The sequence below is a fragment of the Anolis sagrei genome, chromosome X (assembly GCF_037176765.1).
Source record: "Anolis sagrei isolate rAnoSag1 chromosome X, rAnoSag1.mat, whole genome shotgun sequence".
In the NCBI taxonomy this organism is placed as follows: Eukaryota; Metazoa; Chordata; class Lepidosauria; order Squamata; family Dactyloidae; genus Anolis; species Anolis sagrei.
The window spans coordinates 101,114,678-101,126,679 of NC_090034.1; the positions used below are offsets into that span (position 1 = coordinate 101,114,678).

General features: G+C 43.7%; 1 protein-coding gene across 1 annotated transcript in view; it reads right to left on the minus strand.

Moving 5' to 3' along the window:
- LOC137094955 (mitogen-activated protein kinase kinase kinase kinase 1-like) overlaps positions 1–12,002 on the minus strand; it is a 69,019-nt gene that overhangs the window by 25,497 nt on the left and 31,520 nt on the right. The window contains exons 8-14 of the mRNA XM_067460985.1: positions 11,657–11,729; positions 9,130–9,261; positions 7,626–7,688; positions 6,430–6,511; positions 4,854–4,973; positions 2,129–2,207; positions 1,882–1,940 (exon numbers count right to left, since the gene is read on the minus strand). Of these exons, the coding sequence (XP_067317086.1) occupies positions 1,882–1,940; positions 2,129–2,207; positions 4,854–4,973; positions 6,430–6,511; positions 7,626–7,688; positions 9,130–9,261; positions 11,657–11,729 (608 nt within the window). The remainder of the gene's footprint in view (positions 1–1,881; positions 1,941–2,128; positions 2,208–4,853; positions 4,974–6,429; positions 6,512–7,625; positions 7,689–9,129; positions 9,262–11,656; positions 11,730–12,002) is intronic.

The following is a 12,002-nucleotide window of genomic DNA, read 5'->3' on the forward strand; positions in this document are numbered from 1 at the left end:
CTCACAACCCCTCAGGGGTCCCGACCCCCAAATTGAGAAACACTGCTCTAGCTCCTATCTAGAGAGTTGAAGTCCAAAACACCTGGAGGGCCGAAGTTTGCCCACGCCTTTCCTAGAGTCTAGCATTTGATACCAGGGCACTTTCGATGTACTATTGTATATACTGTAAACCTCTCCTATAGTTTTGACACCCCCCCCCCCTAAAAAACAGGGTCATGTGCAGGAAACACAGGGCATGCCTAGTGATCTTCAACATGGAATTTTCTTCATCCTCAGTGAAATATCATTCTTGGGTTTCTTTGGAGGGATATATGGAAAATATAAAACTTCTGAAACTCTCTGGTATGCAACAGCTCTCTGAATCCCATTGCTTTCCATTTACTACATTTATACATATACTAGCCGTCCACTGCCACACATTGCTGTGGCCACATGGGGGTTCTGTGTGGGAGGTTTGCCCAATTCTATCATTGGTGGGGTTCAGAATGCTCTTTGACTGTAGGTGAACTATAAATCCCAGCAACTACAACTCCCAAATGTCAAGATTCTGTTTCCCCCAAACTCCACCAGTGTTCACATTTGGGCATATTGAGTATTCTTGTAGAGTTTGGTCCAGATCCATCATTGTTTGAGTCCACAGTTATCTTTGGATGTAGGTGAACTACAACTCCAAAACCAAAGGACATTGCCCACCAAACCCTTCCAGTATTTTCTGTTGGTCATGGGAGTTCTGTGTGCCAAATTTGGTTCAATTCCATTGTTGGTGGAGTTCAGAATGCTCTTTGATTGTAAGTGAACTATAAATCCCAGCAACTACAACTCCCAAATGACAAAATCATTTTTTTAGTGATGGTCACTCATTGGATTGTAAGGTGTATTGTGTCCAAATTTGGTGTCAATTCGTCCAGTGGTTTTTGAGTTAAGTTAATCCCACAAACGAACATTACATTTTATTTATATATATTATTATAAACTAAAGGGCCCGCTGGTGGAGCAGCAGGTTAAACCGTTGAGCTGCTGAACTTGCTGACCAAAAGGTTGGCAGTTCAAATCCGGGGAGTGGGGTGAGCTCCTGCTTTTAGCCCCAGCTTCTACTAACTTAGCCATTTGAAAGCATGCAAATGTGAGTAGATCAATAGGTACTACTTCTGCAGTAACTGCATTCTATGCAGTCATGCTGGCCACATGACCTAGGAGGTGTCTACGGACAACGCCGGCTCTTCAACTTAGAAATGAAGATGAGAACCACCCTCCAGAGTTGAACACAACTAGACTTAACTTCAGAGGAAATGTTTACCTTTATTATAAGCTGAAGCTACACCGCAGATTGAGCAATATTGCAAAATTTGAGAATGCAGAGGAATCATACAGAAGGACAAGACCAGTGCAGGTCCATACTTTTTTCTGCTTTCCCGTGTGTTTGGCAGGTGGGCGTGCAAACAGGGTGTGTGAAAGGCACATTTAATTAACAAACTCCTTTCACGTGACCCCGCCTGTGCGCCCACCTGCCAAACAGGCAGGAAGGTGTCCCACGGCCGCGGCAGAAAAAAAGAAGGGGCCGATGCAGGACGAGTGAGGTCCAACTTGAAAAGCGCCTCCCACCCACTCTGTGCAGGGGCCAGCAAGGCCAAGGGCTGCAAAGCTCCCTTTCCCCCGGAGCCCAGACAAGGAAAGGCAACACTTAGCGAGAGCGCCCCTTGGGGATTGGCGCTCTACACAAATGCGTTATTCGCCTAATGCTTCAGCCACCCTTTGACAAAACACAAGTATAAATTATCAATCCAGCAACCTCCTTGCTGCAGTGGGAGCAGAACGAAGAGGTTGAGGAGAGGAAGGTACAGGAGCACCATGTCAGGAAGAAATGAGAAGGCAAGGAAATACCGTGAAATTTGGAGACTCTAGACTCCGCCGGTTTCTGCGATCAAGGCCAAAATGATGAGCTGCAATGAGATTAGAAGAAAGGGGTTCATAACAGTCCCTGTGACTCCGCTTTCAAAGAGAGATAGATTCTAGAGTGTCTTATGATAACAGGAAAGGCAATAAAGAGAAAGGCTGATTTCATTTAAGACGGGCAGCTACAAAAACTTGGGCAAGAAACAAGAGTGGGGAGAGAACAGGCCAGGCATACCTTGGGGTTCAATATACCCAGGAGAGGATACAGCTTGTCGTTGGCTGGAACGAATTCTTCGAGGAACAGGAGGAGGGGGCTAAAAGGAAGAAATAATACTTTACTAAAGGAGGAATGTGTTGACCCGTGTTATTGTCCATTGGTGCTCTCTTCTGATTTTGGAGGATCCTGTCATCCTGATTTTGGAGGATCCTGTCATTCTACTTTTCCAGCTGCTTTTTAAATGTCCAGGTTTCTATCTCTTCTAACTACTCCACTCACTCCCATCCTGGATTACTTCAACTTCTACAAACTTGAGTACAGGCACCCGCCAAGTCGGTTTTGTAGATTTGTTCTTAAGTTGAACTTGTTTGTAAGTAAGAACAGGTATATTTTTAAGTGTAACTCCAGCCAATCTCTCTCTCTATATATATTGTTTTATTTGCTTATTGCTTTGTTGTTTTACTTATGTGTTGTTGGGTTTGGCCTCATGTAAGATGCCCCGAGTCCCCTTGGGGAGATGGTGGCGGGGTATAAATAAAGTATTATATTATTATTATTATTATTATTATTATTATTATTATTATTATTATGGCTGTTAATGTTTTTTCCAGCAATTTTAACCCTAGCCATGCATTCATCAAGCACCACACGTCTCATAATGTATTCTGCATACAAGTTGAATAGGTTGGGTGAGAGTATACAACCCTGTCGTACGCCTTTCCCAATCATGTATGGCTTTCCCTACATATATGGAAATAGGCTTCCCCTACATATATAGACCAAACAAACAACAAACAACAACCTTTATTACGGTCCATAGACCCATCAGTAAAAACATAAAACATAGAAATCAAACATAATGACAAAGTTCAATGTATTGTCGAAGGCTTTCACGGCCTTCATACGAAAGCTGACTGGCACATCCTGGGGATCACAACCAGATACAGTGAAGACATCTGCCCTTGCGCTATACTACTCTGCTGCTGAGTATGCATGCCCAGTGTGGAACACATCTCACCACGCTAAAACAGTGGATGTGGCTCTTAATGAGACATGCCACATTATCACGGGGTGTCTGCGCCCTACACCACTGGAGAAGCTACACTGTTTAGCCAGTATTGCATTACCTGACATCCGCCGGGAAATAGCAGCCAATAGTGAAAGGACCAAGGCAGTGACATCTCTGGCCCACACCCTGTTTGGGTATCAGCCAACACGCCAACAACTTAAATGAAGAAATAGTTTTCTAAGATCTACAGAGACACTCGCTGGAACACCTCAGCAAGCGAGAATCCAAAACTGCCAGGCTGAAACCCAGAACCTCAATCCATGTCTGATGCCAAATGAGAGACTCCCTCCTGGGCAGGCAGAAGACTGGGCAACTTGGAAGGCGCTGAACAGACTGCGCTTTGGATCCACGAGATGCAGAGCCAACCTTAGGAAATGGGGCCACAAAGTGGAATCCACGACATGCGAGTGTTGAGAAGAACAAACTACAGACCACCTGCTGCAATGCAACCTGAGCCCTGCCACATGCACAATGGAGACCTTCTTGCGGCAACACCAGAGGCACTCCAAGTGGCCAGATACTGGTCAAAGGACATTTAATAGAATACCAAGTCTGCAAACTTTGTGTTTTATTTATTTGTTTGTTTGTTTTTTAATGCAATACAACTGTTTTGGTTCGTTCCTGAAATGATAAATAAAGAAATAATACGGCCAGAATCACTGGGTTGTTGTAGGTTTTTCTGGCTGTATGGCCATGTTCTAGAAGCATTCCCTTCTGACATTTCGCCTGCATCTATGGCAGGCATTTTCAAAGGTTATGAGGTCTGCTGGAAACTAGGAAAATTGGGTTTATATATCTGTGGAATGTCCAGGGTGGGAGAAAGATAAGAGGGATCCTCTCGCCTCTGCAGGAGTCTACCGTATACCATGCAACTGTGGACAAGTCTACAGAGGGACCACCGAACACAGCATTGCCCAAACACAAATCAAGGAACAGGAAAGGCACTGCAGACTACTTCAACCAGAGAAATCAGCCATAGCAGAGCACCTGATGAACCAACCTGGACACAGCATATTATTGGAGAACACAGAAATGCTGGACCACTCTCACAACCACCATGTCAGACTACACAGAGAAGCCATTGAAATCCACAAGCATGAGTACAATTTCAACAGAAAGGAAGAAATCATGAAAATGAACAAAATCTACCAGTTTAAAAAAAACTCTAAAATGATAAGAGTAAATAAAGAACAACACTCAAACACATTGGGACTCCAGACAAGAAACAATCAAGGACAGCTGATCATCTATCAACTAAGGATTCCCCCAAGCAGTAAATAAAGAACAACACTCAAACACAGAGGAACTCCAGACAAGAAACAATCAAGGACAGCTAATCACCTCTCAACTAAGGATTCCCCCAGGCAGTAACAAGCCACACCAAAAAAAGCTCAGGCCATCAAATGCTAATCAAGGTGGTCAACTGAAACATTCACACCTAGCTCCAACAGACAAGAGTTCTTTCTCCCACCCTGGACAATATTCCACAGATATATAAACCCAATTTTCCTAGTTTTCAACAGACCTTACAACCACTGAGGATGCCTGCCACAGATGCAGGTGAAACGTCAGGAGAGAATGCTTCTAGGCCATACATACTGAAAAACCTACAACAACCCAATACAAGTTCCTTCACCCATCTCCTTTCTCAAATCTCAGTTTATCAGCTCTCACCTCTTGTTCCTCTTCTTCTGTCTCACATCGGCAGGTGGAGAGTTTGTCAGGATCGCGTAGCTTCTCAAGTAGATCAAGGGTCAGGTTGCGGCCGAGGCCTTGCTGGGCAACAAACTGATGCTGAGGAAAGAAGGGATCAACTGGAAGTGACTAGATTCTGACCTGGTGACAGAGCCACATGAGATGCTACGGTGATAGTGGTGAGTTCTCTTCCCAGCAAATGCTGAAGAGGCAAGCCATAAAACTGAAAATGTTGCTTGTCACTTGAGCATGGCAAGAGAAACATGAAAGAAAGATCTCCACTGATTGCGGCTTGCACATTTATTTCTTGTTTATTTATTTATTTCCTTTATGTATTGTTGAAGGCTTTCATGGCCAGAATCACTGGTTTGTTTTGAGTTTTCCAGGCTTTATGGCCGTGCTGGAGAAGCATTCTCTCCTGACGTTTCACCTGCATCTATGGCAGGCATCTTCAGAGGTTGTGAGGTCTAATAATAATAATGATGATGGTAATAATAATAATAATTATAATAATAATACACTTTATTTGTATTCCGCTCTATCTCCCCAAGGGGACTCAGAGCAGATTACAGTATACAAATATATATGTAAACATTCAATGCCTTATGTTGACCTCACAACCTCTAAGGATGCCTGTCATAGATGCAGGGAAAGGTCAGGAGAGAATGCTTCTGAAACATGGTCATACAGCCCAGAAAACTCACAAGCCAGTATTTCCTTTATATTTATCCCACCGTTCCCCAGATATAGGGACTCAAGACAGCTAACAATAAATATAAAAGAATGTCCATAAAACAAAGCCAATATAGAAAAATATAAATATAAAATATAAAATTCCATCTGAACATCAGGAAGAACTTCCTGACTGTGAGAGCCGTTCAGCAGTGGAACTCTCTGCCCCGGAGTGTGGTGGAGGCTCCTTCTTTGGAAGCTTTTAAACAGAGGCTGGATGGCCATCTGTCAAGGGTGATTTGAATGCAATATTCCTGCTTCTTGGCAGGGGGTTGGACTGGATGGCCCATGAGGTCTCTTCCAACTCTTTGATTCTATGATTCTATGTGCATTTTGACTTTTTTTTTCAATCTCCGCATTCTAAAGAAAATGGGGTAGTTCACAAACAGGAGGCAAACCAACCAAATTTTTAATTCAGAGCAGTTTAAGAACCATTGCCCCCTAATTATGCCTACAAAGAGGTGGCCAGACCCACAGGACTTAGGGGACAGTGCCGGCCAGAAGATGGCATTTCCCCAACCATCCTGGTATGGGTTGTTGTAGGTTTTTTCGGGCTATATGGCCATGTTCTAGAGGCATTCTCTCCTGACGTTTCTCCTGCATCTATGGCAAGCATCCTCAGTCTGAGACCTCACAACCTCTGAGGATGCTTGCCATAGATGCAGGCAAAACGTCAGGAGAGAATGCCTCTAGAACATGGCCATATAGCCCAAAAAAACCTACAACAACCCAGTGATTCCGGCCATGAAAACCTTCAACAATACATCCTGGCATGGGTTGTCTGATGAGTAGAGGCAGAAAGGAGAGAGATTCTGATACTCACAGTAAGCATCTTGGAGGCACTGGGTCTCTTCTTGGGGTTCTTGGTTAGTGTCACCTTGACAAAGTTGTGGAAAGCTGGTGTCCTGTGGGAACAGTAGGTTCATTAGGTTCTTGTGGGTTTTTTCGGGCTATAGGGCCATGTTCTAGAGGCATTTCTCCTGACGTTTCGCCTGCATCTATGGCAAGCATCCTCAGAGGTAGTGAGGTCTGTAGGTTCATTGGTAGGGAGACCTACAAACCACTCTAAACACCTTCGCAGAAGCATACGAGAAGCTCGTCCTGTCATTGAACACTGAGAAAACCAAAGTGCATTTCCAGCAGTCACCAGCCAATCCCTCTCCAATGCCAGAAATACAGCTTAATAGTATAACATTAGAAAATGTTGACCATTTCCGCTCCCTTGGAAGCCAACTCTCCACAAAATTCAACATTTGAGAGTGATGACCTTGGTTTTGGGAGATGTAGTTCACCTGCATCCCAAGAGCACCCGAGAGCACCCAACCTAGCTGATGACTGATCTGGACCACACTTGGTACCCTGACCCACCTGGCTGGGTTTGGGGGTAATTACCCAAGGAATCTGGGAGTTATAGTTCACTCATATCCAGACAGCACTGAACCCAGTCGATGACATATCTGGACCAAACTTGGCACAGAGACCCAACATGGTCAACTGTGCATACAGGCCTGGTTTGAGGAGGACTGACCCACGATTCTGGGAATTGTAGTTCCTCCATATCGTTATATATTTTCTAATGGGAGCATTAACAAAAAACAAAATTACATTCTGGCTTTTTCCTAATAAATAGTGTTACTAATTAACTAAATGATATTACCTAACATCCCAAAACAAACAATGCCTTAAAAAAAAAACCGGGCACCGCCAGGTACCCAAGCTAGTTGGCTATAAAATTCAAGCTGTATGTATAAATAAGGTATATAGGAAACAGAGATACATTTCATGTTTAAATTTGGGTTCCATCTCCAAGATGGGATTCCAAAATTTTCCCCATAATCCCAAACATTTCTGGTTCTAAGCTTTGGGAAGAGGGATACTCAACCTATTATCATCATCAATAATAATGACAACCCAATTTACTCTTTCTATAGCCCTGGATAAACTTCAACATTTGCCCGTGATAAAAACAATGACTCCAAAACCCATTCGACAGAAGGCCAACTCATTAGCGGGGCTCACCACCGGCCTTTCTCCTTGAGCTTCGGAGACTGGTAGCCACTCTTTGTCATCAAGACCAAGACCCTGGAAGGCAGGAGAAAGAGGCAAAGTAGTCAACACATGTACTGCTGAGCAGCCTCCACGCCATGTAACTCTACCACGCTAACCATTTAAACATTCTACATTACATACAGACAAAATAGAGCTGCGTAATTCATATAAAGACTACGGATTTATGCCACTTCCTCTATTTTACATGATGTCAACAAATTGTAAGGTAAGACTTTGGACCTTTCCAAATAGCCCTATATCCCAGGACATCAAGGCAGAAAATCCCACATTTTCTGCATTGAACTGGTATATATGGCAGTGTAGACTCAGATAACCCAGTTCAAAGCAGATATTGTGGGATTTTCTGCCTTGATATTCTGGGATATAGGGCCCAAAGATTAAAGCCCCTTCTTCAACCACCAGAGGTTATATTTCACCTGCAATATGCCAACTTTGGACATCCCCGCAAGCTTTCAAAGCTTGGAACCCACTGAGGAGATTTACATGCCATTGCTATTGGCAGTCTCCAATCCAAGGAATAACATGGAATATAAATCAAATATTGTCCTGACTTGCCCTCCAAAAACAGCATTTGGCCAATGTTGAAAATAAAAGAAAAATTGGTTGTTGTAGGTTTTTTCAGGCTATATGGCCATGTTCTAGAGGCATTCTCTCCTGACGTTTTGCCTGCATCTATGGCAAGCATTCTCAGAGGTAGTGAGGTGAAAAGAAAAATGCTTTACTTCAGCAAACACAAAGGATAAGTAACTGCAATTGAAAAGTGCAAAGAAAACAAGGAAGTCTTAATCCAGACACAAATTAAAGTCTCTTACAAAGCCCCAAAAGAAACATCAGTCTTCCATCAAGCAGCAGGAAATGAACTGAGTCCTTAGTAACAGGCACAAAGCAGATTCCATTGGAGTGAAAACTTTGAGTCCCCTCAGGGGTGAGAAAGGCAGTATATGTCCAGAGGAATGTGTCCAGAGGAGGGCGACTAAAATGATCAAGGGTCTGGAGAACAAGCCCTATGAGGACTGGCTTAAAGAGCCTGAAGAAGAGGAGAAGGCTGAGAGGAGATATGATAGCCATGTATAAATATGTGAGAGGAAGTCACAGGGAGGAGGGAGCAAGCTTGTTTTCTGCTTCCCTGGAGACTAGGACGCAGAAAAATGGCTTCAAACTACAAGAAAGGAGATTCCATCTGAACATTAAGAAGAACTTCCTGACAGTGAGAGCTGTTCAACAGTGGAACTCTCTGCCCCAGAGTGTGATGGAGGCTCCTTCTTTGGAGGCTTTTAAACAGATGGCCACCTGTCAGGGGTGCTTTGAATGCAATTTTCCTGCTTCTTGGAAGGGGGTTGGACTGGATGGCCCATGAGGTCTCTTCCAACTCTATGATTCTACAATTCTACACTGCTCTTAGATGGGCAAAGCAACAGCAAGGAGTGAATAACTTTTCTGCAAAACAACCTACCGTAAAGGGTGTGTATCAAACAGAGGAGGCTGAAGCTCTGCCAACTCAATGGCCGTGATCCCCACTGACCACACATCACACAGTTCATTATATCCTCCCTTGAGCTCCACCGCTGCCACTTCTGGAGCCATCCTGAAACAGTGAGAAAATGTCCTTGGTGAAGTGCCCTCAACCCAACACATCTTATGAAAAATGCATGCCTTCCATTGTGTCCTATAGGATCTCTATAAGCTCTCAGGACATGACAGAAGGTATATGTGGTGGGCACTGACCTTGAGTTTAGGAGTTGTAGTTCACCTACATCCAGACAACACTCTGGACTCAAATAATGATGGATCTGGACTAAACTTGGCATGAATACTCAATATGCCAAAATATGAACACTGGTGGAGTTTGGGGAAAATAGACCTTGACATTTGGGAGTTGTAGCTGCTGGGATTTATAGATTACCTACAATCAAAGAGCATTTTGAAACCCATCAATGATAGAATTGGGCCAAACTTCCCACACAGAACCCCCATTACCAACAGAAAATACTGTGTTTCCTGATGGTGTTTGGCGACCCGTCTGACACCCCCCTCATGACCCGTCCCAGGGGTCCCGACCCCCAGGTTGAGAAACATTGCACTACACCATCCTGACTCTTCAAATATTCCTTGAATGTTGACTTACTACTTCATCACACTGAAGAATGAATCAACTTTAAATCCGATTTCTGCCTTCTGCAGAATTCTGGGGTTTAGAGTTTAATGAGGCTGTTAAAGGCTCCTCCCTAAATTACAAACCCCAACATTCTGCAGGAGGCAGCAACCAGATTTAAAGTGAATTCACTCTCTAGTGCAGTGGTGCTCAACCTGGGGGTCGCGACCCCTGTGAGGGTTGCGAGGGGGTGCTACAGGGGTCTCCAAAGGCCATCAGAAAATGCAGCATTTTCTGTTGGTCATGGGGGTTCTGTGTGGGAAGTTTGGCCCAATTCTATCATTGGTGGGGTTCAGAATGCTCTTTGATTGGAGGTGTACTATAAATCCAAGGAACTACAATTTCCAAATGTCAAGGTCTCTTTTCCCCAAACTGCACCAGTGTTCACATTTGGGCACATCGAGTACTCATGCCAAGTTTGGTCCAGATCCATCATTGTTTGAGTCCACAGTACTCTCGGGATGTAGGTGAACTACAACTCCAAAACTCAAACTCAATGCCCACCATATCCTTCCAGTATTTTCTGTTGGTCATGGGAGTTCTGTGGTTCAATTCCATCATTGGTGAAGTTCAGAATGCTCTTTGGTTGTAGGCAAACTATAAATCCCAGCAACTACAACTCCCAAATGACAAAATCACCCAAAACTCACCAATATTCAAATTCGGGAGCATTGGGTGTTTGTGCCAAATTTGGCCCAGTGAATGAAAATACATCCTGCATATCAGATATTTACATTATGATTCATAACAGTAGCAAAATTACAGTTATGAAGTAGCAATGAAAATGTTATGGTTGGGGTCACCACAACATGGGTAAATGTATTAAGAGGTCACGGCATTAGGAAGTGTTCTGGCATGGCTGTGCCAGGGGTTTGAATTCCCTTTTCCTTTCTTTGCTTTTTTGCATGAATTCCTTTAGGGCATGCATTTTGCAATCTGGCAGCTTCCTCCAGGTTGCAATCATAGGGCCAACGACCCATCAATGATTGTTAAGTTTAGTTCTGCCTCCTTTTCCCAGGTTTGGAGGGGGAAAGGGACCTTTAGTTCAGTTTGTACAGTGAAGCCTTTCTTACAGGATGTGTGAATTTCTCCCACCTGTAGAAAGCTTAGTTTCTCACAGCTTCTGGGGAAAGCAGACCTACAGCTTTTGCTGGGGAATACAGTTCCACAGCTCAACAGCCAGCCTTGCTGGAAGGAAAAGGACTTCCTTTGTCTTGGAAAATCTACACAGAGACTTTGCCTGGTAAGGACCACTCGGGCTAGCCATAAAGCAAATTGGAACCGGAGTAGGGCCCCCACACCAGTAAAGCCAAAAAATCAGATTGCCCAGGGAGGGGTCAAAGGATTTCCCTTATAGAAGAAAGAAACAGTTCATGAAGCAAGTTGCCTGTCCATTGTGGGCAAGTTAAGAAAGCCACCAATTTTCCGGAGTTTTAAAGTGTTTAGTCTGTATGTTGAAGATCGAAGAAGTATTTGATTGATTTGTTGAAGATTTAAGCACCAGTAAAGAACTTCGTTAAACTTTCTAAGCTTCTAAAGACGTTGTATGGGGAAATTCATAGGGCCTCTCAGCCGAGGCACCCCGGCATCCTGCTGGGCATATAGAGAGCACGTCCTGTTAATAGATAATAGCGCGTGACAGCACAGGAAGGTTGAGAAACTGCTCTAGTGCGATGAGATTCTAATATTTGCAAAAGGTAATAATCAATTTGGAAACATCCAATCTCAAGATTGCCCTCATATCAATGATCACACCCGATTTACAGACAGCACTTGCTAAGTTTGGAAAAGGAAACAAATAGCTGGATGTTTTTCTTATTTTTTTTACCAGTAAGGTGTACCGATGAAAGACATCCTCCGGGCAAAGGTAGCACTGAGTTGAGCTGAGATACCAAAGTCAGCTGGCATGTAAGGAGAAACAGAGAACATGAGAAAGATTGGGGAAACCTCTCAACACAAAACAGTGTTAGATGTCAAAGATAGGCCTCAAAAGCTTGGAAAAGTTATCAGGTTGGACTATGACTCCCAGAACATCCCCCAACAAATCTGACCATACTGGTTGGAGAATTCTGGTAGTTGTAGTTCAAAAAGGTAGCTTTTCCAAGATGGAGAAACACTGCATTTTGACATACTTAATCTGTCTATATTTTATACAAAAACAGAAGCATCGCCAC